This window comes from Barbus barbus (genome assembly GCF_936440315.1).
Source record: "Barbus barbus genome assembly, chromosome: 43".
Classification (NCBI taxonomy): domain Eukaryota; kingdom Metazoa; phylum Chordata; class Actinopteri; order Cypriniformes; family Cyprinidae; genus Barbus; species Barbus barbus.
The window spans coordinates 8468032-8495981 of NC_136721.1; the positions used below are offsets into that span (position 1 = coordinate 8468032).

The 27950-nt window shown below is 36.7% G+C and overlaps 1 protein-coding gene across 3 annotated transcripts; it reads left to right on the forward strand.

Moving 5' to 3' along the window:
• The first annotated feature begins 1895 nt into the window (after positions 1-1895).
• LOC306862573 (protein phosphatase Slingshot homolog 2-like) lies at positions 1896-27950 on the forward strand. Of its 3 annotated transcripts, none has more exons than XM_079405459.1 (15): positions 1896-2087; positions 4636-4679; positions 17636-17748; positions 17839-17903; positions 18123-18244; positions 18330-18395; positions 18485-18550; positions 19135-19329; positions 19586-19679; positions 19795-19923; positions 20010-20056; positions 20239-20385; positions 21388-21588; positions 22943-23852; positions 25285-27950. In XM_079405459.1, exons 1-15 carry the CDS (start codon positions 2025-2027, stop codon positions 26596-26598), a joined length of 3576 nt encoding a protein of 1191 aa, XP_079261585.1. In that variant the 5' UTR covers positions 1896-2024; the 3' UTR covers positions 26599-27950. The 3 variants fall into 3 exon arrangements, with proteins under 3 accessions (XP_079261585.1, XP_079261587.1, XP_079261586.1); XM_079405461.1 differs by lacking the exon at positions 25285-27950 and adding an exon at positions 23953-24039; XM_079405460.1 differs by lacking the exon at positions 20239-20385 and having other exon boundaries at positions 1924-2087; positions 25285-27871.

A 27950-nucleotide genomic window follows, 5' to 3' on the forward strand; every position in this document is an offset into this window, starting at 1 on the left:
TTAATGCACCTTATTTCGAAATGTATAGCAATACGTGCTTCAAATGTCCTTTAGTGAAGATTATTTCATTTAATCGCTATTTATTACTAATGTCTCATTTCAGTTTTAGTTTGGCTCTAGTTTTGTATTTATTCCAGTTTATATGAAACGGTTCGTGTAGCGTGGATTAAAATTCATATACAGAGTAAATACTTTTCACTGAACATGTTAAAAATAAGTTTGAGGAAGTTGTCGGGAGCGCGCTGGTGACGCTAAAGGCGAGCGACCGTTGTGTAGTTCGTTTATAGTTTAAGTTTAGCTTATATAAGTTTATGTTTTCAGTTCTGACGCTTTTATTTAGGCTTCAAAATTCGTCAAAGTTATATTATCTTGATGGACAAACGTGTAAATTTCATGAAATATGATTGAACACAGAGATTATTTTTTTGCGATAATCCAAAATTTTATGGAAAAATCCGCCTACAAAGTGACGTCATAGTTCACCCAGCTCTTCAAGAAGATACAGAACAGGCTGCCAGTAGATGGTGACAATCTCTTTAATATTGCGCTAAATCACCAAGCACCACACCCCAGGCAAGTTAGGATCATGCTTTTGTAAAAAAGAAAGCACACATTTTATTCATTTAGAAACAGTCTTACAGAACAAACAGTGTTACAAATATCTTAAGATGTTGTTCATATTTGTTTTCTAAAATGTAGGACCACGTACTGTATATACAGTAGGCCTACTCTATGTCATACATGTATTACAAAGGTTGATTTGATAAAGGTTGGTCTGCTTTTTTGTGTTTTGTGTTGTAGCTTGTAATTGAGTACAACAGTTGTTATTTCTATTATGTGTATAGACATACAAGCATATTTAGACTACATGTCCATGATATGATTTTTGCCCATTTTAAAACAGGAGTTCACATTTGTGGTGGTTTTATGTAAATGCACAGTATTTTATTTTATTTTTTTGCTATTCCTTCTAGCATTCCTTCTATCCTTATCCCACCAATACTGTTATACCTGCTGTAATCCTAATCTCATTTTCAATATTCTCACTTTTAATGCCATTCAGTGAGACTTGGGTAAACATTGGATCCATGGATGTGGTTGAATGGTTAGAGGCAAATAGAGCAAAATAAGGTAGGAGAATATTTCCACTAACATACTGGGTGAAGTTGTGTGTGTGAAATGCTTAGGGCCATGAAGCAAAACTGTGTATTATCTATTCGTCTTTGAAAGCATCACATGGGCCGCAAAGATCTAAGTTGCATTTTCTTTGTCATGTGTGAAACAGCAGTGTGGGAGTGGAGGTTACAAGCAAACGAAAAGTCACAGCTTGTCTGTAAACCCATTTCCTGTCTGCACATCATCTGAGAAAACAGAGATACTGTTATGTATGTTTGTATAGCCTACTTGTATGTATATCTTTGGCTTATTCAATTAATTTATTAAGAATTCTGTCGTCATTTACTCAACCTCATGTTGTTCCAAACCTGCATTAATTTATTTCTTCTGTGGAACACACAAGATGTTTTGAAGAATGTTGTTTATCAAACATTTTTTGGTTCTCATTGACTTCCATTGTATTTTTGTCCATGCAATGACATTTTTCAAAATATCTTATTGTACATTCCACAGAATAAATAAAATAATACAAGTTTAAAATGACATTTGATGTGAAAATGATGATTGAATATTCATTTTTGGGTGGACTATTAATTTAATAGCAGTGGGCATACATGTGTTATTTTTTAAAATAGCCTAAATTATTACTAGAACCCCACTCAGGACCTTTTTTTTATGTTGTTTAACTCATAACTTCTCGTGCTGCTTCAGTACACACATGGTTAACCATGGCTTGAGGCCACTGAATCTTGACAGATGGGGGGTTCCGGCGCATGCGCAGAGCAGTCGCAGAGAGGAAGCGCGACAGAGCAGTAGCAACGGACGAGCTGCGGCTGATATCCCCTGACACAATTATGTCTGTCTCGCCACCGCCAGTTTCTCTCAGGTATCCGTTTACCGGAGCCTGAATGGCGTTGGTAACTGTGCAGCGGTCGCCTACTCCAAGCGCAACCTCCAGTCCGTGCGTTTCGGTAAGTGACTCGCATCTTTTTTTCCTCAGACACCTTCTAACGTTACCGCCTCGGTACTTTCGGGTTCATTTCCGCTGTTTCCTATAGTCCGTTTGTCCTCAGACGCTATAGAATTACGCATGCGTGAAATATAGCCTCGGAATAACATTGTTGTCCATATGGCTCAACAAATACTATCTGGCGAGCGTGAGACATGGGCTGTATCTCAATCTTGGAGATTTTCTGCTAAATCTACCGGTTGTTTGCAGTGGCATGCCACAGTCAGGAAGTGTTTTGTAATAATTGCTCAAATGATTCAAAAGACTAGGCTGTGACTCAAAGCTTCTTTTTTGACAATGTATCAAATAGTTCATATTCATATGCAAATTTGAGGATGTGATTGGTCTTCAAACGAAAGTCGTTTTGGAACCAGGAAGTAAACACAGCTGTCCCCTTAAAAACTGATCCGGTCATAGTAAACACTAGGATAGTGAAAAGGGATTATAAATGTGTAAAACTAGACTGAATAGCAGGAGGCAGCTTTTTTCCTTAAACTAACGGAAAACATAAAATAAAATAAATTCCTTCCATGTGTATATATAAAAAAGCATGACTTTTATTTACCCATTATTAGATCGGATTTATTTGCATGGCTCTTCAAAGTAAATATAGTTTAAAACTTAGAAAGTTACACAAGACAAACTATTTTTGTTTTATTGGGTTTATACTATTTTTATTCAATTATATTCCTTTTTTACTTTGTTTCTTCACTACTAAAAGCTAGGTCTGTTAATATAATAAAATCACTGTAATTAATTATAATTTCCAACCAGTCTTTAGATAGTAGTACGAATATTATAAATTAAATATAAACTAAAACATTTTTTTTTTTATTTAAAAAAATCTATTACTAAAAATAATGTCTAGCACAACACATTCAATAAATAGGCTATTAAAGACATTTGAAAGCCGTGTAAATTTTACTGTTTGTAATCCAGTTTGAATTCACTCGGCCTAGAGAAATGGTAGCATTTTGTAGGTCATTTTGCATTAAGGGTAAAAGGCAAGACCTATTAATGCAATTCATTTTTACCACTACAGAGTTGAATGATATGTCAGTGTTGTCTGTTCAGTTGCTGAAACTGCAGCTATGATGGTGCTGGCAAAATCTGGGTCAGTACTGAGGATGAAGGTTCGGTTTCAGGTTCTAGGAACCAATATCTACTTTTACTATTATCTTCTTGAGCAGTAGGCCAACACTTCAAAAACACTTCCAACCTGTTTGCTGAACGTGTTCAGTTAAGTAACCAGAGGACAAGTATTATCTCTTATATGCAATTTTGTTGTCTTTCTAAGATCTTGTATCATGTGATATCTGTGAGAAATCTCATGTGAGAGGGTTTTGTGAGTCTCCTGAAGCTTGATTTCTGTGGTGCACCAAGTTAATATATGCTATGAGTCTGGTCTTGGTTTGCTTTGACTATACTCTTATATGAACTGTGCTTATGACTAAGGTATGCATTGGATAGTCAAATATTTTGGAGGTCTGGCTTGCCAGTCATTTGCTGCTCAAAACCACATGGTTCAGACACAGATTTCATGGAGCGAAATATTTCCATAATGCAAAACATTGAGCTTTCATTTGTGTTTATGCAAAATCATTCCCATCTAGGGTTATGTCTGTCTTGAGTTGCTTGAAATAATTTGTTCTGTGATGTCCTGTCTTTTTGCATTCAGTGTATTTCCAAACATGGCAAATCTCAGTCTTATAGATGCAATGCATTTCAAATTAGGCCTAATACTGATGTGACTCTTATTTTTTGCAATAGAATTATTATTCCACACAAGTAGGCTGGTGGAAATTTCTTCAGTGTTTAGAGAGCTTGTTGTGTTGTGTCGTGTCAGCCTTTATCACACTACTTCTTAATATGATATCTGGAATAAAGATGCTATGCTACTCTGAACTGTTCCTTTAAAATGTATTGATCACTGGCAAAAAGCTGCTTGAGTTCTTGGACAGATCAGTAGTAAGAGCACAGAACAGGACATTACCCAAACTAAATGTAGGAACCAGTTAATGCATTTGTTCAGGTTATGGGTTATTTTTAGGTTATGAAGCAAGATGGTTGCTTCAGCATTTTGCGAACAAAATAATTTGTGTGCAAAACAATACTGGGAGGTTAAGCACATTTATTACTATAATAAAGTAGGGTTTGTCAATGGTGTACCACAGCGGTACTGCAGGGCATCTGTCAATCTGTGTTTGAGCTCAATTAAATTTTTGTGAAATTTGAAATATTTTAAAGCAAAAATACAACATTAAGTTAACTTCAACTAAAGCTAACCTTGTGAAGTTGAAATACAACACTCAATTTTAGTGGATGCGCTGTTTCTACATGAACTGATTTTTTTTTTTCAAAGACCGCAGTATTAAAGATTGATTTGGTGCCAATTTTACATAGCAGTTTCATCATATTGTTTAGCCTGAGAGTTACAACTAGAGGTAGTATATTATGCTACAGATCAATATGAATAATAAATCTGTTTCCTTTTATTTATTGTTTTAAAGGAGTCTGGCAGTGGGGAAGAAGACCGCCGATCTCAGCCCAGAAGGTAAGACAACCTCATTCTGAAACCTTTCTTAAAGGAGCCTTGACATCATAAAACCAGTACTTATAAAGTCATAGAATGAGTCAAAGAGACTTGCCACGATAATTGTGCAGGGTTGTTTATTATTGTTATTTTATTCTGTATCACTGAGCCTCAGATGAGATAACAATGTTACAAAAAGCTGTTCTGACAGTACATTTTTTATCTTAAATGCCCACACAGAGGTACCCAAATTCATTTACGTGGTTAAGATATCAAAAAGTTAACCATTAGGCAGTCACAAGGACATCCTCCACAAAAGGACGTCTTTCTAATAACTCCTGCATTATTACATAATGTTGATACATTACTTTAATATATTGACAGAGAATAAAGAAGCTCTCACTTTCATGATGTCATTAAAAAGTCGAAATTATGAAACAAAATCTCTATGGTATCTCAGTAGCTGTGTCAGAAATCAATAGAATGCTGTCCTAAACTGAGACGTCACTTGCTCTTGTCTCATGCGCACATCATATTGTTTTAGTGGTGACATTTTAATCAGACATCCTTAAAATGTAAAAGACAAAGTATACTTCCATTTTTTGGCAGAGTATCGATGGGAAGTTCTCATATGTCAGTGTCATTAGCTTTGATGGAAACATAGCTAATAGCATACATTTTTATGCATGGAAACACCAAGATGCCCATAAATTCTAAAAATGCGCATAAAAAAACTTATGCGCACATTTGAGTAAGATCAACTTTTTATCCGATAAGAAAAAATGCGCACAAACTACGATGGAAACACATTTACCGAATAAATTGCTACATGCTCACCGAAAAAGTCATGTGACTTTGCGCTATGAGACGGGATGACTTGACTAGCTGCGGACCAATCTTGTTCACAGCATCTATATGTTGTTATGGTCATTCTGAAATGCCTGAGCAAAGTCTGTCGTCAAAGTATTTCTGTATAATTGTCTTACATGACTGTGTTCCCAAACAGCTGGCATCCACCTCCGAAAGCAATGACTGCATTCATTGTGTTTCGTCTGCTTGCTCGGAGGCGCAAGTCATTTATCTATATATGAATTTATATCATTTATATAATTATAATTTATCTATATGAAAATTATTATATTCAGTGGCTTCTTCTAGTTTTCTTAGTGATATTTAGTGCCAGTTTACCAGGAAGTGATGATTTTGTTGTCTTTGACTGCTTGGATGGAAACCAATCCAAGGAAACCATTTGCTTTATTCGCAAATGTGTTATGCGATATTCCAGTTTTGCGCATAAATTTAATTCGAATCTTTGGATGGAAACATAGCTATTGAATAGATATCAGACCTCTGTAATAACACAGGCATGCTGTAAATTGACAGATCATTGTGTAGCTCTAATTTCCATGGACATTATCATCATGATAGCTGTGACAACATATGAGACCTGCTTTGAGATCCAGTGATTTTGTCAAGTTTGACAGTTATTTTTCTATTGTGTTGGCTTATCACAGAGAACAAACTAGTTCAGCCAGTTTTGCCTTTACTCAGGTTTCCGTAAAAGTTGTTGATTTAGAGCTTCTGCTTCCCGCAATATTTCATAGTCAACAATAATATATCAAAACACTATATGATTTAGCTCCAACCTGTGTACGCATGCATTTTTACATCACTGTAAAAATGGTAATTATTCCACTTAATATAGCAGCAGAATATATTGTTGGTAATATATAGGTTTGACTAAAGCTGACACAAAACCAAACCACTGGAGTTTTATTAAAAATTTGGCCTTGTTGGTTCATTAACGTAATTATTTCTGTGCATGTCAGTTTATGTCAGGGCATAGAAAAATATTCTTCTGTCTGGAACAGACAGGCCAGTATATTCTGATTTATGAAGAATGGGACTGCAAGCAATGTCTTTCAACTGGAATAGTTTTATTAGTCATTGCCGAAGGGCACCAGAAGGGTGAGTAGAGTTGCATTTAGATCAAGTCAAAACAGAGATGGAGACGGCTGTCAGTGAAAACATGGGAGGGAGGAGGATGAGGCAGGTAGATTAAATATTGTGTTTGCGGTATTGCAGAGATTAGTCGAGTACATTCATGAGTCATGACTGATCTGGCATATAATGTATTTGCAAAGGTGAAAGTCAGCGTATACTAATTGTTTTACATTTTATTATAGATTTACTTTGTCAAGAGAATCTTGTACTTACTCGTCTCTAAGCAGGAAGCCTTAGACTGGTCCGAAGAAAAATAAGACTTGTTTAAGCAAGTCTGAGAAACTGTGTTAAAAAGGTTTTAGAAGAGGATCCCCCTACAGATTAATAAGATAAAGACATCTTCAATTGCAGAATTGAGTATTTAATTGGAATTGTCAGTCAACGCATATACAGTAAATCAAGCTTTTTCTGTAAGAAAATAGATTATGTTCTAGGTCACCTTTGCTTGTCTCCTTTAGTGGAAGTTTTAAAAATAAATGCAAGGATGCATTTAATTGGTCAAAAGTGACAGTAAATATATTTATATTGATACAAAATGTTTTAAAAAATTTCAATCTGATTTTTCAGTATATTTCAATTAAATGCTGTTTTAAAATAATAAAATATCTGTTTTCAAAATTTGATAATAATTAGAAATGATTCTTACATGTCATTACATTTGAAAACAGATACTATTATTTTTCTTTTTTTTAATGTTGATTTATTTTGTAAATTGTAATATTCCCTTTTTTGGTCAAATAAATGCAGCCTTTGTTGGCATAAGAGCATTCTTTTAAAAACATTCAAAAATCTTAAATTTTTTTTAGATTTCACTTCCTTGTGGATTGCAGAAATTAATTTTTAGAAATGAGTTTTTCTTTATATTTGTAATAATGTGTTATTTCAGGTGTATAAATAGAAACTTTCTTCTGTGTAAAATACATATTGACAGAGTCAGTCACGTGTTTTCTGATAACATGCTGTAGCCTTTAGTTGAACAGCCTTTTGATGGTCTACAGGTGCTTCTGAACGTTTTTCTTGTATGAACAGCTGTGTTTTATATGTACTACTGATAACATTCCCACAATTTCTGAGAAATCCCATCCACACACACCATATAAATTGCGTAAACAAAGATGTCTCAGGGATTTTTTGGGGCGTTCTTTCACGTAACATAACTGCTGTATGCAAAATAAATAGACTTATTCCTTTACAGTAAAGCAGTGGGCCAAAGTCAGCCCATGATGACCATGATTTGGATAAAGAATCAACTGAATTAAATTAGGCATGGGCCATAATAGTAAAATTGACTAGTCTTGTTTTTGCATTAATCCCTCTCAGAAAAGTCATCTCTTTTAAAAACATTACTGCTAAAGCCATACATGCAAACAGTCATCTTTTGCAACATACATTAAATTGTGAATAATTTTCTAAACACTCTAAAGAGGTAAGTCTGATACGTGACCCTGGACCACAAAACCAGTCTTAAGTTGCTGGGGTATATTTGTAGCTATAGCCAAAATAATGGGTCAAAATTATAGATTTTTTTATGCCAAAAATCATTAGGATATTAAGTAAAGATCATGTTCCATGAAGATATTTAGTAAATTCCTTACTGTAAATATATCAAAACTTAATTTTTGATTAGTACATGACATGCTTGGTCATATTGATTATACTGTACAGATAAGAGAGACCCTTCCAGTCAGTATGAAGCGTATGTACTAAGATTTGCATTTTGTCAGTGTGAGCTTGTACTAGGATCAGAAATGAACTTAAATGAACTTATATTAACAAAGGTGGCAAACGTGTATCTACGTGACAAATGCTATTGCTTTTGATATTGTTAGTTGGGAATGTCACTTTGTAAAGAAACACTTTGTGTCTGCACACACATACATACGACTCCCATTATCATCACTGAAGCTCTCTACACTTTTACTTATATCTGATCTATACTTTGTTGTGTATGAGTAGGGTTGGGCAATTATTCCGATTTGATCAATTATTTTGAATTTAATGTTTTGCCATGATTTTATATTTTAGAAATCAAGGAATCGCAATTTTAAATAGAAATATTACTAAACATTAGAATTAGACACTTTGACAATATGCCAATGATAACAGTAACTAGAAAAGAACGATCCGTGTGATGCACTCATATTGCTTAACACCATTCACACAGAATGAGCTTTTGTGTTGACAAAGATGCAACGTGGACATTTGCATCTTTTGGAAAAACGTGCAAGATGGGAGTGAACTTCTTTTAACTTGAGTGTCACATTTTTAGAATGCCGTTTCATGCATGAGATGCTGCAAGAGATGTGTGTGCAACAGTGTTAATTTCGTTGACGAAGACGACGACGAAAAATATTCGTCAAGGAACCTTTTTTCTGTGATTAAGACGAGACGTTGACGAGCTAAAACTAATATCTGATGATAAAAACTATGACGTAATTTATGTCGCGTATCGTTAACAAGACGAGACTGGACTAAAATGTTATTTGAGGACTACCGGACATTCAAAATACATCCTATAGGCTAAATTAACTGTCTTGTCTTTCAAAATGTGCGTCTCTGTTATTGGATAAAGCCGGGCTCACACTGTGCGATTTTTAATAGTCTTTTGCGATTGTTGCTTGTCACACTGTACGAACATGATCCCCATGTCAGACTGTAGGATCTCAGTTGTCTTAATGTCAGACTGTACGACAGTCAAGACGTGACAAAAACGGACGTACTCAAGAAGACTTGTCCGGAGTTTTACGTCATCAATACGTGACCCGGGTTATCTCGCTATAATGGTAGCTAGCAAACAACAGCAACGTGTAGCGTTAGTTTTATTAATTACATGCCTTGATGTTAAAAAAAAAAACGAAAAAGACGACGTGTGTGGAGCAAGTCATGGCTGGGCAAAAGAGGACTTTATGGTTGAAGGTTGAAGTTGAAGTTTGAAGTTGTCGCGCTAATTGCGTCAAGTTCAGTGCTCCTATTGGTTCTTGGTTTGACGGTCGTCGTAGGAGATGTCACACTGCAGGAAAGTGTCTGAAATCTTCTGACACTGCCAGAATTTAATCGGAGGAAAAAAATTATCGCAACGGCCATTAATCGGCTGTCGGTGAACATGTCAAACCAGCGATCTAGATAACCGATTTTAGCCTAGGATTATAGGAATCTTTTAGGATTTTAGGATTTTCAAAATTTGTCTCAGACAACCAAATCGTGGCCAAAATCGCACAGTGTGAGCCGGGCTTAAGGTGCGTTTGCATGGCAGCCGCAGTGGACGGATAGGCTACCAAAACGCGAACTAGCGATCTAAAACAATGGCCTCAGCAACCGAAGGGTTAGGGAGTGGGTGACCAGACGTCCCGTTTTTCCCGGGAGTCACAATTCATTGTCGATTAACTTAAAGTCAGTGAAGGTGCGATAGGCGGAAACGCGCTGATAGAAGTGCTCTCTCTCGCGCACGCTCCACTTCTTCAGTTCTCATACAGCGCGCGATCAGTTCTCAATGCTCAAATACACACACAGCAGTATCTCACGCAAATACAGTCCGTTATGGTTTAAGTGAGCTTAAACAGGTGGGTGAAAACTGAATGTATGTCAGTAGGCTATTACATACATACCTTCCGTCTTAAATGGACAGCATTCCTAATTATCTGTCATAAATGTTAACCAACAAAAGATGTTAAATAAATGTATACTTAAGTAAACCTACTGTATCTGAAAAATGAGTTTAATTTATATCTCCACCAAAAAATGAAAATGTATTCCAGTTTTTCCAAATTCAATCCTTGATTCAAATTTCTCATAACTAAGCTTAATTGTTTTGGTCTAAAGAGAGAAGAATTGATGACTGTTTTTGTTTGAATACTACATATAAAATAGCTACCAAAATAAATGTTGGACAAAAATGCAATGACTTTTCGTCGACTAAAACTATGAAAGACTCAAATGACTAAAATGTGACTAAGACTATTAAGCATTTTCGTCTCAAGATAAAGACTAAGACTAAATCAAAAATGCCTGCCAAAATTAACACTGGTGTGCAACAGTCAAATGCATCCATGAAAAAACATGATGGTAAAGCAGTGCAAGCGAATAAAAAAACCTGTAACTACTACTGTATGTCTGATATTTCATGTTTGCATCATGATGACAGACTGAAAACTGCTGTTCATTGTTTTTACAGAACATTTATTTTAATAATAGTCTACTGGTGTTATATCTTTAGTCATTTTGAGTTTGAATTACCTTGACTTTTGCGATTTTTTTTTTTTTTTTTTTTTTTTTTTAAAGCATTTTCCTTGTATTATTTCTGAACATATAATATGTAGAAGACAAGTTTGTACAAGATGTAGTTCATGCATCTTTTCTGCAAAGATATTTAACAAGTGATTTGAGTAACATTAATATGATGTTGACAACTTCATGTGTGGTGCACTTGCAATAGAATTTTCGGTAGCACTATTTTACAGTCATGTTCCTCATGTACATACTATGTACTGATTATAGTAATTACAATTACTAGGTAATAACTACGTGCCGGCAGGGATTGTAGGTGGGGGGAGTGAATGTCCAGCGCTCTCTCCACCCTCAATACCACGACTGAGGTGCCCTTGAGCAAGGCACTGAACCCCCAACTGCTCCCCGGGCGCCGCAGCATAAATGGCTGCCCACTGCTCCGGGTGTGTGTTCACGGTGTGTGTGTGTTCACTGCTGTGTGTGTGCACTTTGGATGGGTTAAATGCAGAGCACGAATTCCGAGTATGGGTCACCATACTTGGCAGTATGTCACTTCACTTCACTTCACTTCACTTCACACACTAGGTACACTATAAGTAGTTCACGTACTGTAAAATAAAGTGCAACCAAATTTTCTTTAACTTGAGGGTTAATAAAGAAAAATTTACTTGAAACATGTTATACTTACATTTTGAAGTTGACTAGTTAAAAATCATAATAAGAGAAAATTGTAATTTTTTGCCATATCGCCCAGCCCCATGTATGAGAGAATTCACAAAAATGCAAAATTCAATCACTTGTTTACAATGTTGACTCAACCAAATGCCTCTAATTGGCCATCGCATTCGTAAGCCCGTCAGTTACAGGTGTGGTTGTTTAAAATGCCCAACCCTGCAAAACACGTAAAAAGAAATCCGATGCAAGCAGAGCAGATCTAAATGCAATGCGCAATCAACGTTTCTCATTCATTTTCACATTTGACTTTAATTGGGACAGCTGTAATAGATTTTGTTTATTGTGCAAAGGGATTTTGTTCCCCTTTATTGTGAATTTGTTCATTTTTGTTCATTTTGAGTGCCTGTTAATTAGTTTGTTCAAAAAAACTACATCATTATTTTGCGATCAAAATTCAGAACAGAACAATCTTGCTGCATTTGAATTGACAACAAATAATGCTTTGCTAGTAATTAATTTTTTTATTTTTTTGTTTGTTTATACAAGTTTCACTGAGAAAAGCGGTATTTGTGTTTTGTTGGCCCTAGCAACCGGCAATGTATTAATACATTGCCATAGCACGTTGTCACAAGACTGTCAACCTAAATATTTACACAGGCCTTGTGTTTCACCTTTGGTTTAGAATTTCAGTAGCTTAGTCGGTCACAACATGGGAAACTGGGTAGTACAAAGGGAGAGTGCGACCCATGGGAAAAGACCTATCCTGCCCCCTACCAAGGGCTCCCATGATTGCTATCATCATTAACAAGGGAAATTCCATCATCTTTCCTGTGTTACCTGAAAATAGGACCGCTTCGATCGAACAAACACACAAATAGAGCTAATAGTTTGTTTAAAAGCACTTACTGCAGTTTCCTCACTTTTATTTCTAGCTTCCCCTCATTGTATAGCTGTGTTTCAGTGTGCAGGGCTCATGTAGTGTGAGGCTATTATCACTAAGTGTTTTGCTCACTTGTTGTTGGAGATAATAATATTACATGATCCCTAGTCTCATCTATTTATTTAGACTAATTCAAATGCAGTTTAGACTGTAGACACAGACTACAGATTTTATGATTTCCTCAGCTCATTTTAGGTTTATCACAGGTCGTACCAACCACTATAATGATTCTGTTTGACTGATTAATAGTCATTTTGCAAATTACTTTAAAAATACGTATGTCTTTAAAAGACTTTGTCATGCAAATATTGAAAATATGTTTCTGTTATAATGGATTCAGTTTCCCGAAAGCTCTAAATCCAGTTTACTTGTGTTTACTCTGTGGGTTGATAAGGAGTCTGCTGTCCACCAGAGCACATGTTTCCTGACTCCGCCCACCATCTCAGTGTCTGCCTGTATTAGAGCAGGCAGCAGTAGAGCAGATGGATACACCACAGATCCGAACTGAGAGAGTCTACACAAAACAACACTAGCTAATACATGGTGTAGTTTTTAATGAGTTACTGCTGAATTTTCTCTGAATACATTTATCCAATCGCTCTGTTGCTTGGAGAAACTTGAGTAGTAGGATTTTAATAGTTTCTTCAGTGGTAAAAGGATGGAAAAGCTCCAGTGAGGGTTTCCTCACCACTGTCTGACATAAAGGATGACTTTAGGTGGTTTGGTGACTGCTTTAAGCACCTCCACAGAATGCCTGTCTACACACAATGGAATACAAATACTGCTGCAGAGCGGATTAATGTACCAGGACAACATCGACCGGTTGTAAGTTTATAATTGGAGTATTTTTTCATTTTTCTTACCTCTCAACCCCCCCACCCACAATTTCTTCCAATTTCTTATCATATTTCCTTTCTCTTTTATTTTCTTTATTTTCTGTAATAATTTCTCTTTTTATTTCTTTTTAGCTCTTTTCATATTTAATTCTTTATTTAATTTTAATTTAATAGTTTATTCATTTCAGTTCTTTTTCTTTCTTTTTTTTACTCACACGCACTGATTCCAAAGTTCAGTTATATTGCGATTCCATTGAGCTCTTTGTCTGTGATGACTGAATTTGCTGTTACTTCCTGTAATGAAGGATGTTCAGTTTATCAAGGAACTAAATATAAACTATATTCAGATGATTTTTCAATCTGAGAAGCATGTTACATGTATGTAGGCAGTCAAAACAAAGAAAGTATAGTCTTACACCTTGCGTCACTCCTACACCATCTTCCTGTCCTCAGTAAACAGGAAGTCCTTGCCACACATGTTTTTATCATCATGCAAAAACAAAACATTCATTCCATTTAAGCATACTGCAGACCGCACATCTCTTTTTAAGTGTGGGAAAAAAATCTTAATTGTGAGCAGTGTTTGTATATACGTAAATAAGGATAGCATTGTTGCAAAGTGTGATCTGGGGCCTTTTTTGTCTTTACATAATGTTATTAAGCAGTTATATGTACAGAAACCCTCTCAGAAAAATTCTTTTGAATATGCAGACTGTCTTGATTTCATATAACTCAACAAGATCAAAATTGATTCAGAAATCTGCGGGGCTGCTTTCAGTAATGACTCAATCTTGATGCTGTCAGTGCACACACATTGATGAAGTGTTCGGTTCACCATTACACGTTTGTCATCTCGTCTTTCTTTCTTTCCCCTCCCTTTTCCTGCTGTAACACAAACCACTGCTTAAATGAAACCAAGTGTGTTAGTATTTCATCGTACAGTGCGAGCAGACAGACGACTGTAGATTGAAGAGTGGTTAGACAGTTCTTGACCCCTGTCAAACTGCCACTTAATTTGTGTGCTGTTCTGAGCTTGTTAGTTACTGTGGTGGGCATTCACGGAATAGTTTGCACTTGAAAAATTGTTTTCCAAGGTAGAAGGATTTGGGGGATTTAACTGGGAACTTCCTCATTGAATGTATTCAGATTGCTCTCTCACTCTTTGAACCACAGCTTATGTCCCACTCAAAATAAGCCAAGAACCGTTACTGTGTTTGTTTCCTTTTTGAAGCCAATATGTGACCTTCTCATTGAAATCCAGGCTAAAGTCTCAAAGTCTAATTATGAGATAACAAGCATCAAAGTTTGATTTCAACCATTAATTTCACTATAATTTCAGTCTTTGACATGGAATTACTCCGTCAATATTAAAGATATAAAGGTTACATTTTCACAGAATGTTCTTTACCTTATTTTATAACAGTAAATCACAAAAAAATGACATTAGCTGGGTTTTCACAGAGAGAGTCACATAGATTTCATCAATATAATTCACTGTCCTGCTGTTACAAACCTGTATACCTTTCTTTCTTCCATGAATTATGCAAGTAAAACTTTTTCTCCATATAATGAAAGTGGGAGAAAGCTGTCCAGCTCCAAAATGACCAAAAAAAAGGAAAAAATCAGTTTCTTTGTTTTGTATTCTAGTTTTCTGAAGCCATTCAGTAAGTTTGTGTGATGAACAATCAGAAATTTAAAGACCTCATAATTTTTTATCAAAATGTCACAACTTGATCTTCTGGTGAAACAACAGATCTTAGGGCTGGGCGATATATCGAACGCGATTGTCATGCGCATCTCGTCAGTAAAGCCGGTTTCGTGATTAGCGGTAAATTGTTTGATATATCGCCCAGCCCCAAGTTATTTATATCTGCCTCCGTCCAATCAACAACACCAATGCACGTTGGATTGAAGCAAGACCCCCATCCAATATTTTTTCTTTTTGATAATCTGTTTTACTTGTCGCAATACAGAAGAAAAGGACGTATAATATTAAATCGCAAATAAATACATAAAACACAAACTGGTTCATATGACAAAATGTTGTTAAAATACATATTCATAGTACAGTTTGAGTTTTGTTCTAATAAATAGTCATTTATATTTTTTTATTTATATTTTAATTATTTTAATACTTAACATTATTTAATTAATTAAATTAATATGTATGTGTGTACATGTTTATACATGTGTAAAAAATATTTTTAATAGCAAAAAAGTTGTGTATTGATATATTGTTAGTATTCAGAAAGCTCTTGGGCCAAATATGCTGCAAAATCTTTTAAGAAAAAATCCTTGATAGTAGTTATAAAAAAATAACGTAACTGGTTCATGATTAACAACAGATCATTAAAGAGATGTGACAGACTTTAGACACAGTCACATGTACATACCCCCATAATGCTTAATTCTCACGCTTTCAAGCCAACCTACAATAACACCCTCATAAAAAGACATATGTTACGCACATGACTCAAAACAACAGGCACACAAGCACTAAATGAATCCATGCCTCTCTCACTTCTCTGTTCTCTCTGCTATTCACACTCGCTCTTGTTTTACGGTCTGCATAGTCTGAATGTCATTGATTGGAGGGAGATATGTTGCATGGGATTATTCAAAGAACAGAAACTCGCACAAACAGATCCCCCAGCTGTCGCAGTGATGGGGAACAGTGTGTTCTTGTTTGCGTCCTGCACAGAGAGTTCGGTGTGTGAGCTAATGCCCTCAAAAAGGAGTCCTCCCATATTCCCCTACTGAACTCAGTGTCTCATGTTCCACTCGGGATGTAAAACCCATCAGAATTCATAGAAAAGATAGAAATAACACAGTGTTTCTTTAACATAATAGACACAGTTAAGATAGATGTCTTCCTCTCATGGCTTGTTTAAGAATAAGCTCTTTGCTAAATTTCTAAATGCAGGCAACTACTTTTTAAATTTCACAAAATAACCTCTGAGAAATGCATCAGCATAATTACATTTTTAGGTTCTGTATCCTAATGTTGACTTGGTTTTAATGTGTTTTGCTGACATCATACCATTGTGGTCATATAGCAACATTTGCAAGCACTCTTCAAAAAACTGTAAACATACTGTAAAACTGTAAACAAAATATTACAGTGGAAATTATGTAAAGAATAAAAAAAAAGCTTAAATGCATACACCACTGTTCAAAAGTTTGGGGTCCATTTATATATTTATATATTTTTTCATGGTTTTAAAAGTGAAATGAAAAATTATCTAAATATGTTATACAAAATTACAGTAGAAACAGTCATTTTGTAAAAAAAATGTTGCAATTTAAAATAACTGTTGTCTATTTTTGTTGTAAAATGCAATTATTCCTGAGATTGCAAAAATATTGCATTGTCACATGATCAATGATGAATTCAACTATAAATTAAAATGATAATAAACAAACAAATATATATGATAAAAATAGACCGAGAAACAATAAATGCAATAAACTATACATTACAATTATAGCAAATGAATAAATCATATAAATGAAAAACTTCAAATAATGAATAAAACACAAATATAACAAATACATTAAATTATAAATTAAAATGCCCCATTGGGACAAGACCACGGGAATCAGATAATCCCTTTACATAATCTGACATGGCTGCGGTTGGAATTGAACTGAGGGTTTCGTCTGGCCTGAGGAGAACTGGCCCCCCAACTGAGCCTGGTTCCTCCCAAGGGTTTTCTCTCCATTCTGTCACAGAGAAAGTTTTGGTTCCTTGCCACTGGCTTGCTCAGTTGGGGACATTTAATTTCTAGCAATTATCGTCGATTTGATTTCACAGATACTATTTAAACTAAACTGAGCTAGACAATGACATCACTGAATTCAATGATGAAATGCCTTTAACTGAAAATTGAGTATTCAATCTTATTATTATACATTACTGACACTCTGTCCTCTAATTTGATACTGTTAAGTGCTTTGACACAATCTGTATTGTTAAAAGCGCTATATAAATAAAGGTGACTTGACTTGATCATTCATAAATCAAACACATGTATTGAAGAAACATTTTATTATTATGAATGTTGAAAACAGTTGTGCTGCTTAATATTTTTGTTTAAACTGTACTTTTTTCAGTATTCTTTGATAAATAGAAATATAAAAAGATTTTAAATTTTTTTAATTATTTTAAATATTAAATCTTAAGTCTTTACTGTCAAAAAAAATAAATATAATAAAAATATATATATATAGCATGTCTATATATATATATATTCAGATATACACTATATTTAAATTTCTCTCTCTTTCTCTGTCCTCAGCATCAGTGAAAGCTTCCTAACGGTAAAAGGTGCTGCCCTTTTCCTTCCACGTGGGAATGGCTCCTCTTCCTCCTGCTCCTCCAGAATCACAGCACAGCGCAGCAAACATGCAGGTAAGGGCATTTGTTTGACAACGTGCAAAATAGGCAATAAAAAGAATGTGAATATTAATAGTTAATGAACGATTTGAACTTTTGGAGCAGGGGACCTTCAGCAGCACCTGCAGACAATGTTCACATTACTGCGACCAGAGGACAACATCCGTCTGGTGAGCAAACCCCCCAAACACACACACACACACACAGTAACTAGCTCAAACTAGTGAGCTGCCTATGGAGGGCACATTCAATGTCCTCACTACATTGATTCCTTCACATACAAGAAGAATCCAAAATTGAATGGGGAAAATGTAAATCAGCGTAAAAAGTAAAAAGGCTTATCTAAAATGCTTACGTTTTTCTGAATTAACTCTCTAATCATCCTGCAGGCTGTGCGGTTGGAGAGCGCTTTCCCACAGTGCACCCGTTACATGGTGGTGGTCTCCAATTATGGCAGACAGGACACAGAAGAGAGCGTGGTGTTGGGCATGGACTTCAGCCCCTCCGACAGGTTTGCATGTGCTGCTTCTTGTACTGTTAATTTAAACCAATCAAATATAGTAACAACAAATAATTACATTTTGTGTTTGTTGCAGTTCCTGCTCCATAGGCATGGTGCTTCCTTTGTGGAGTGACACACGGATCCACCTGGATGGTGACGGGTAGGTGTGGCAAATCTGTTAAAAACTGACACATCTGATTCTCCTGCAGGTAGTTCAGAGAGTGTTTCACCCCTCTATTTTCTTCACAGGGGTTTCAGTGTATCTACAGATAACAAGATACACATATTCAAGCCTGTGTCAGTCCAAGCCATGTGGTGGGTGCCTTGCCCTTTTTTCCTGATATTCAATAGTTGTTTTTTTTTATATATATATATTTCTGCCGGACATTTTGAGTTGCTGAAATTTTGGTGCATTAATATTTTGAACACTTTTACTGAAACTTATTACGTTTCATTCTGTCTTTTAATCAAATACAGTTGCATATTTAAAATAAAAATAAAGTCATTTGCTCTCTATTTTTTGAAGAATTGTATTGTTCCATTAATTTATTTTTTATTATTCATGTTTTATTGTATTATTTGTATTTTCATAAAAGCAAACTATGCATTTATGGTAAAAAAATAATAATAATAATTAATTGTTTTATAATTAAATTATATATTTAAAAAAATGTAAATTATCAATATGAGAGCTTATTATCATTAAATTGTTAAATCAGTTGACCCTAGTTTCATGTCATTTACTATCCCTAGGCTGTTAATTTGTTGCCTTTTAAGGTTTTGATCTTATATTGATGCTGGGGTATTAAAGGCTGATATTGTACCAAAGAAACGATTTTAGTAGGAGTCCAACCCTAATATGGTGGCATGTTTTGAAATGGAGCAACTTTTTCTCTCAGGTCTGCCCTGCAATCTCTTCATAAGGCCTGTGAAGTGGCCCACTGTCATAACTATTTCCCAGGCAGCCTCTTCCTGACCTGGGTGAGTTACTACCAGAGCCAGGTGTCTTCAGATCAGGCCCGCATTAATGAGTGGAACGCCATGCAGGACGTGGAGTCCCACCGAGCAGACTCGCCTGTGCTCTTCTCTGAAGTGTGAGTGCTAATTTTTAAATGGTCCTGCAATTTGAGCAAACTGATACCAATTTTGGTGTATCATGGAACTTTATATTTTAGAACAAGACAATTACTCTAAATATGGCTAATAGATAATATAATATATATCTTTTGCTTGCAAAGTTGTGCCAGTGGATGGGTTAGATTTGCACAAATCATTGATGTTTTTTTTTTAAAGTGGTGAAATGTTAACAGAAATATGAAAATGTATGTTTTTTTGGCTTTGTGTCTCCAGGCCAACTGAGCGAGAAAGAACAGAGAGACTCATCAAGACTCGTTTGAGAGAGATCATGATGCAGAAGGACCTTGAGAACGTCACCTCTAAAGATGTATGATCCAAATACACATACTAAAAATCACTTCCTGGATAACTTATTTATTCATTAGAATCTTCTCACGTGTACTTGGCTCACAAGTTGTACCTCCACACACACTTCTGTTTAGATCCGCACAGAGCTGGAGATGCAGATGGGGTGTAACCTACGGGAATTTAAGGAGTACATTGATAATGAGATGATCGTCATTTTGGGGCAGATGGACAGGCCCACAGAGATTTTTGAGCATGTTTACCTGGTGAGAGTTATGTCACAAATACATTTTAAATACACATTTCAGTTACGTTGTACCATAAGTCATTTTTGGATTGCGCATAATTATAGGGTTCTGAATGGAATGCATCTAATCTGGAAGAGCTGCAAAACACCGGGTGAGTTTTTTTGACATCCTCGTCTATGTAAACACACATACCTATAATACCTGCCATAGAGGCTACTTTGCCAGACTGTTTTAGCCATAAACCTGTGTTATCCTTTATTATTCTCTTTGAAATCTCTTCCTGGCGTTAATAATTACACAGATTTTCAGTTATGTCTTTGTGTTTACTATCAGGGTGCAATACATCCTTAATGTGACACGGGAGATCGATAACTTCTTCCCAAGCCTATTTGAGTACCACAATATCCGAGTTTACGATGAAGAGGCCACAGACTTACTGGCTTACTGGAACGACACTTATAAATTCATCTCTAGGGCCAAGTGAGTAGTAATTAATGTTTATTAACAAAGAACTTGTGCTCTTTCTAAATACTTATGCTATGTTTATGTCAGAATTACCACATTTGCGAGATTCTACTCTGAATCATTTTGGTTTCGCTCATAATGCAAATTGATCCATCTATGGCTGTGTTGCTAATGTCAAGAAAACACTTTATCAGAACATTAATTATATGGATGTATTAACTTTGTCCGATACCAATAAGACAATAAAATATAACTGATAGCTAATACAATTATAATTATTATTATATTATATATTAGTGCAATTTTAATGTTCAAAACATAAAAATAAAAAAAAATAAAAAAGTTTAAATGTTAAAGTGATTTTGGGCATCACAATATTTTAGTATTAAAATGGATATTTATTTTAAGATATTATTAAATGTTATTAAATTATGTTTTTAAGTCAGCGCCAATAGCCTTGTGGGCAGCGCACCCGACATATAGCACCTGTGCTTCGGGCGTCTTGAGTTTCACCGATCCTGTCCCCCCTCTCTCTCTCCCACCTTACTTCCTGTCTGAAATACTGTCCTATCCTAATAAATGCAAAAATAAATCTTATAAAAAAAAAATATATATATATATATATATATATATATATATATATATATATGTATGTGTATGTATGTGTGTGTGTGTGTGTATATATGTATGTGTGTGTATGTGTGTGTATATGTATGTATGTATGTATATATATATATATATATATATATATATAAATAAAAAAATTAATTATGGTAAGTTTTCAGTAAGAACCTTGAAATTAGTGTAATTCTGATGTAATGTGAACACTAGTATTAGTATAAAACAACCAATGTTTCATGTTTAAAGTCTCTTTTTGTTTTTCTCTGCTCCTTGGTTTCAGATAAAGTCTTAATTCAAATTACTTGTTAATCTGTGTTTTAGTTTTGCTTCACCAAAAAATGTTGAAAGTACTAGCATTACATCTATCTTAACACAAGACTAATATAATACCTACAGGAAAGCAGGGGCAAAGTGTCTGGTGCATTGTAAGATGGGCGTTAGTCGTTCGGCCTCCACTGTGATTGCATACGCCATGAAGGAGTACGGCTGGAACCTGGTGCAGGCCTTTGAGTATGTTAAAGAGCGGCGAGCCGTCACCAAACCCAACCCATCATTCATGAGACAGCTGGAGGAGTATCAGGGAATCCTGATGGCCAGGTGAATGTGTCATTTGAATGTGTGTAGTCATGTGAATAGCAGGAAATGTCTGTGTGCGTTCAAACATTTAAACCTGCAGGCATGCCACTCACTCTAATGACTGCAGACACGTTCACTTCCATTTTAATGACATGTTTCTTGTCACAGTTGATTATAGGGCTCTGATTGTATTCATTGAGAAGTTACAGTGGCTGTTCGACCACATTCCACTTAGTAATTTGTGCGTCTTTGATTGTGTGCTTGCTTCTCAGAGGTTGTAGGTTTGTGCATGTGGGCTCTGGTGTGGGTGGGTATGCATGTGCAACAATGCACTTGCACTTCCTGTAAAATCACTGAATGGGATTATTCATGTTTTTGTTTAGGTCTGACAAAACCACTCAAGATGTGAAATATTTTTAAAAGATACATGTTTGTAACATTTTTCTTTGACGTCTGTTTGAAAGCCAAGCTTTCATAATTTAGTTTTACACCATTTTCCATCATCTTTCTGACCCATTATAAGCAGTTCAAAATTTGATTTGTGATGGTATACAGTGGTGGAGGGTCATGTTGCTGAATACTTTGTGTAAATGTACGTGATTGAGTGGTCATATATTAATGTTAAAATCATAATTATGACTATTTCAGAGTGACCCAAATAAGAGTGAGCTTAGTTTGCATAACTAGTTTGCAGGTTTATGCAACTTAGAGTACACTACCATTCAAAAGTTTGGGTTCTGTAAAAAATGTTTTATTATTTTAATATTTTTATATTACAAGGATACATTAAATTGATTAAAAGTGACAGTTTAAACATTTGTGATGTTAAAAAGATTTCCAGTTTAAATAAATGCTGGGGGGAGGGGGTTGACTCAAAGAATTCTGGGGGAAAAAATGTGGTGCAGTTTCCACAAAAATATTAACCACCACAACTGATAATAATAAGAATGTTTCTTGAGTATTACATCAGCATATTAGAATGATTTTTGAAGGCTCATGCTACACTGAAGACTGGAGTAATGGCTGCAGAAAATTCAGCTTTGCCATCACAGGAATAAATTACATTTTAAAATATATTAAAATAGAAATGTTAAAAATATTTCACATTATTACAGTTTTAACTGTATTTTGATCAAATTACTGTACTTTTGAAAAACATTCAAAAATATTTTCAACCCAAAACTTTTAAACAGTAGTTTGTTTATTGCAGCATAGATTACTTTTAATAATTAAAATAATTTTTCTTAATTTCAAATAATTTATCAGCAACCAAAATATATTGTAAACCTCTAGTTCTTTATACCTTGCTATTTTCAGTAGTTATACTGATACCTGGATGTTTTGTTTACCCAACTTTTCCTTTTCTCCATACTAGCAAACAGAGACACAATAAATTGTGGCGTTCCCACTCGGATAGTGATCTGTCGGACCACCATGAGCCACTCTGTAAGGCCACTGCTGCACAGTCTCTCGGACGCTCCAATTCCCGCAACCAGACCTTCGGCCAGACATCACCCTCAATACATGAGCTCCTGCAGACTCTCACACCCACCTCAGCCAGTGCTACTGAAGCTAAGGAGCAGACAGAGACTGATACCACATCCTGGCCAGATACCCACATTTACAATGGCCTGGGGAACCCAGATGACAACCTCCATGAACCTACAGAAACCCCTTCCCTCCCCAGACCCAAGGCTGCCACTGTGCTCCCAGAGGCCAGATCTGATGTCACCTCGATGACTATTGCAGAGACTGTCCCGTTGAGTCGTCCTCATCCACCCGCCGCTGTACATAACCCACCCTCGTCCCCTAGGCTTCTCTCAGATGCAAAGGCCAAGCAAGGTCTGTCTGAGCAGCCTGAAGTGTCCAATCTTGTGCCTTTGGAGAAGTCTAGTTCAAAGGTGCTCTCATCTGTGAGCGTTAGGAGTAGGACTCCTGAGCCATGCACGCAGACCCCGGACTCTTCAGGGCTGCAGGATCTCAGCCAGCAAGTGCCTAACACGGGGACGGACTGTGCGGGGCTTAGTTACAGCAGTGATGAAGACCACCACCCCAGTGCCACATTACACAGAGCTGGGCTCTCGACCACCCCTCCTTTGACTCTAAGCACAGACCGCATTGACTTCTTCAGTGCCAGAGAGAAGTTCCAGGGCCTTTCTCAAGAGGGTCAGATCCGTGGGACTTCTGAGCAGGCGGTGCAGCAGACACCTCGGGACAAAAGCCAGAGTATAGAGACGAAACAGCTACATCCTAACAACCCTATCAAAGAGGAGGAACAGAAAAAGGTAAGGTGGTATTGAAAAATTGTGGGAATGTGCAGTCTTGGTGTAGTTTTGGAAACTTCTCTAATAGGGATTGATAATTTCATTATTTATTCACTCTCAGGTCATTCCAAACCTGTATGACTTTTCTTCTGTGGAACACAAATGAGAGATACTTGAATAATAAAGACATTTAAATAATGCAGGTTTCAAACAAGATGAGGGTGAGTAAATAATAGCAGTATTTTGGGTTAAATGTTTGTTTAACCCTACAATGCTATAATTGTGTCTAATTAGTTCACCCAAAATGCACAAATTAACAAAGGAGTTTATTTACTTAATTCTCTATTAAATAAATTAAACCTCTATGAATGACTATGAATGCTTATTTAGACAGCAGAACAAAGCTTTGAATGCATCTGTCTTAATATTATGTTATCATCCTGCAGCAAGGGAATAATGTTCCTGAGAGTAAGTGCCAAACTTTATTAAAATCAGGTTCCATTCCCATACTGTCTCACCACAATCATGTATGAATGAAGTCATGTCCCACACTGCCACCCACTGTTGATGAGAATTGTTGCATGGGATCCCTCATCTGTCATGGTGTTGATGAGTCTGCTGCAGTTGCATTCAGGTTTTCATGCACAATTAAAGTAAAAGGTGAAGTGTGTGATTTTTTTTTTTTTTTTTTTTGATGGTAAAAACTTACTTCCATTTCAGTTTAATGTTTCTGTTCCTGTTTAAACTAAAAGGACACCAATCATATATTGACTTACTGGTACTAAAAACTTTAAATACTAGTTATTTCTTCGTCTACATTACAAATTTTATCTATACAAAAAAAAAAAAAAAAAGCATTTCCATTCGATGTGTGCAAGTGAACCAAATGGTCACTTCCAATGGAAGTTGGAATCACTGGAAAGCCCACTGTTGCTCTTTATTAAATGTAATTGATGTAATGAATTACAATATTAAACTAAATGAATACATTTAAAATGTAATAAATTACTTGCAGCTTAGAACTGTCTGATGAACTTCCTGCTTGCTAGCTCTAAGCAGCAGATGTCTTATGTTCATTTCTGGGAGGCCAGTCATTTGACATGCTTTGGCTCTTGCATTTCAAAATGACCAGATAAACATGTTCTCTGAGCGAACTATTCAGTCATACACCATACGCAAAGTCACATGGCTTTTTTTATTTTTATACACATCTAGGAATTTATTCCACCACCCAGAGTCCCATAGCAATTACACAGTAACTTATTGGCAACTACCAAACACCCTAGTATCAATGCTATGAGTTTAGCACAGTCAAGCGCCACTCACATTTGTGCAATTCCACTTTGTGCCACTAGAGGCATAGAAATTGTACACTTCACCTTTAAAACACAAAATAATGAAGGTACATATTCAATACCAATAACCACCCCATGCCCCTGTTTTTCTGCTACAGGAGAGCTGCAGTGTCTCAGTCCATAACACAGTTTCAGAAAAGGAGTCCATACAGCACAGTGTAACCCCTCCCCCCCCTCCTACCAGCCAACCTGTTTCCAGTAGCAGCAGTGAGGAAGAGGAGTTCACACAAGCCACATCAGCGGAAGCTGAAATGGAGAAGGTGGAGCATGGAAAGGACCAGCAAAGCGACTGGCCAAAGGGCACCGTGCGCCGAGCCACCAGGGAGCTTGAGCAGAAGATCCAGCAGGTGGTCTCGTCAGCGGCACTGGTGTCCTCGGCCCCCGCGTGTCCCTCGCGACGCTCCCCCGTCAACACCAGCAGCAGAGAGAAAACTGAGGAGACCTCATCCCACACACACCTCACACCTGATCCAAGCACTGTGTCAACACACCATCACCAGCCTCAGAACAACACCGACAAGGTGGAGAAAGACGAGAGTCTTTCAGCTGATGAGGACAGAATGGGAAGAGAGAGTGAGAGACGACTCAGGGAGGGAGAGCACATGAACAATGGCCTCACGCACTCAAGACAAAGCCATTCCATTTCATCTAGCTCCTCTCTGGCCATGGTTCTACAGCTGGAGGGAATCACCGAGCAGGAGAGTTACACAGACTCCGACTGTCTGCCAGGACGCTGTCCAAAAGACATGAGGGAAACATGGGAGACCCTGAAAGAGCTTGGGGCGTTCCTCTGGCAGGTGAGTGGCTGCTCGGACAGGCGGCTCAGCCAACTGTGGTTCAGGAGGGAGCAAAAAAAGGGCTGGGCTGCGCGAGAGAGGACCAAAGAGGTGGAGGCTCGGATCCGGCAGGCTGGCCTGACCCCACCCTCAATGATGAAGCGCTCAGCCTCGTTGGCCAAACTGGGGTCTTTGGAGCTCTCACCTGTTGACCTGTGCGAGCTTGACTTAAGTCCTGCCTTACTCTCTGCTCTCACCAGTAAGCCACGTTCCCACTTGTGTAGTGATGATACCTCAAAAAAGAAACGTGTTTTACCCCATTGCACTCCTGCTCTCCCTTCCTCTTCTGCCTCTCCTGTTTCTTCCACTGGATCTCATATGCTCGGACACGCAGAGAATGATGATGAGACTGAAGAGGCAGAATATAGTGACTGTGATGTTGTGCCCATGCCACTGCCACTCTCCCCACCCTCCAATCAGTGTTGGAGGCGGGATAATGCACAGGAGGCAGCAGGTTATACCCCGTTGCCTGCTCCTGCCTTGATACCCGTGGCAACGCGCCAACAATATGGGAGGACACATCCCCTGCGGAGGCTGAAGAAACGGACTATTATTAACCCTTACCACACTATGTAACTTTTTATTCTGTATGTGTGAGTGTACGTGTGTTTGTGCGTGCCAGTGTGAGTTTGTGATTAAAGAGAGAATTCACCCAAAAATGAAAATTCTGTCTTACTCACCCTCGTGGCTATCCAGACCTATATGACGACTTCTGTTGTGGAACACAGATGATGTTGGTTTGAAAAATGTCTTGTTTTCCCTTACAATTAAAGTCAGTGGGGTCAGATTTTGGACCCTTTTGACTTTCATTGTATGGACAAAAACATTCTTCAATCTTTTGTTTTTCCACAGAAGAAACAAAGTCATACAGGTTTTGGTTGACATGAGGGTGGGTAAATGATGACAGAATTATCATTTTTGGGTGAACTATCCGTTTAACTTGCCACGCATACCTCAGTGGGCCTTATCCAACTGGAAATCAAACAATGTGGATATTTTAGAGCACAATGCGATTTGAATGTTTTTGGTGGGGTTGATGGCCCATAGAATAGGAATCATGTAATCCTGACCCATCATTTGAGTAGAAAACAATTGCTGCTCTTAACGAACAATGAAATGTTATGACCGATATACTTTTTGCACAGTGTCTATCAGGTCATTCTTTGCATACTATGGTAATACATTACCATTTCATCCTTTACGTTGTCAGTCTATTAATGAAAACCACAATGTCTACTGAATTGGATTCTGGAGGTGTGTGTGTGTGTGTGAGTGAGAGAGAGAGAGAGAGAGCGTGTGTTAAGGGGTTGAAGGAGAGCCATAGATGAGTATGTTTAAATGCATTCAGAAATGAATAGCATGTAATTGTGAGTGTAAAATTATTACAGATGTGAGATTATTATGTGTGTACATGTTGGTTTTAATGAGAATGGCATCAGTTCTGTGGTACTTGTAGAATGTAGAGTTTATGGGCCTCAGTCTGTGTATATTTTGTGGATGTGTATGATATGTATACTTTACCATGGGTGTGTGTGCATTTTCTGTCTGTTTCCGACTTCGGTGCAGTTTCTTCCTTCAGAATTTTCTGTTTTGTTAAAGATGACAAAAAAGAGACATGGGGGATTTTAATATGCACTTTTTATTATTGTTTTAAGTTTTTTTTTAAACTGTGGTTTGTATTCTGGAAGCATGTTCGCAAGAGTATGTATTTAGAGTTGCTTGTAAGGGTGTTTGTTGTACAGTGCTAAAAAGAAAGAAAACTGAAATATGTCTTTCTGTTTGTCGTAAGACTGGAAAAATATTTTCTCTTTTTATTGTGCTTAAACTGTGACAATTAAAGAATTTAAAATGGACAAAAATACTTTTTAGGGTTTTTTTTTTTTTTTTTAAACAGGTTCTCACAATCATAAAAAACCTGAACAATTTTG

What these genes read in the sequence shown, in the direction of transcription:
- LOC306862573 (XM_079405459.1), top strand. Translation starts at nt 2,025, where the DNA reads ATGGCGTTGGTAACTGTGCAGCGGTCGCCTACTCCAAGCGCAACCTCC. An exon ending in AGAACGTCACCTCTAAAGAT is followed by an intron (nt 19,680 to 19,794) that starts GTATGATCCAAA and finishes ACTTCTGTTTAG; the next exon opens with ATCCGCACAGAGCTGGAGAT. An exon ending in AAATTCATCTCTAGGGCCAA is followed by an intron (nt 20,386 to 21,387) that starts GTGAGTAGTAAT and finishes TAATACCTACAG; the next exon opens with GAAAGCAGGGGCAAAGTGTC.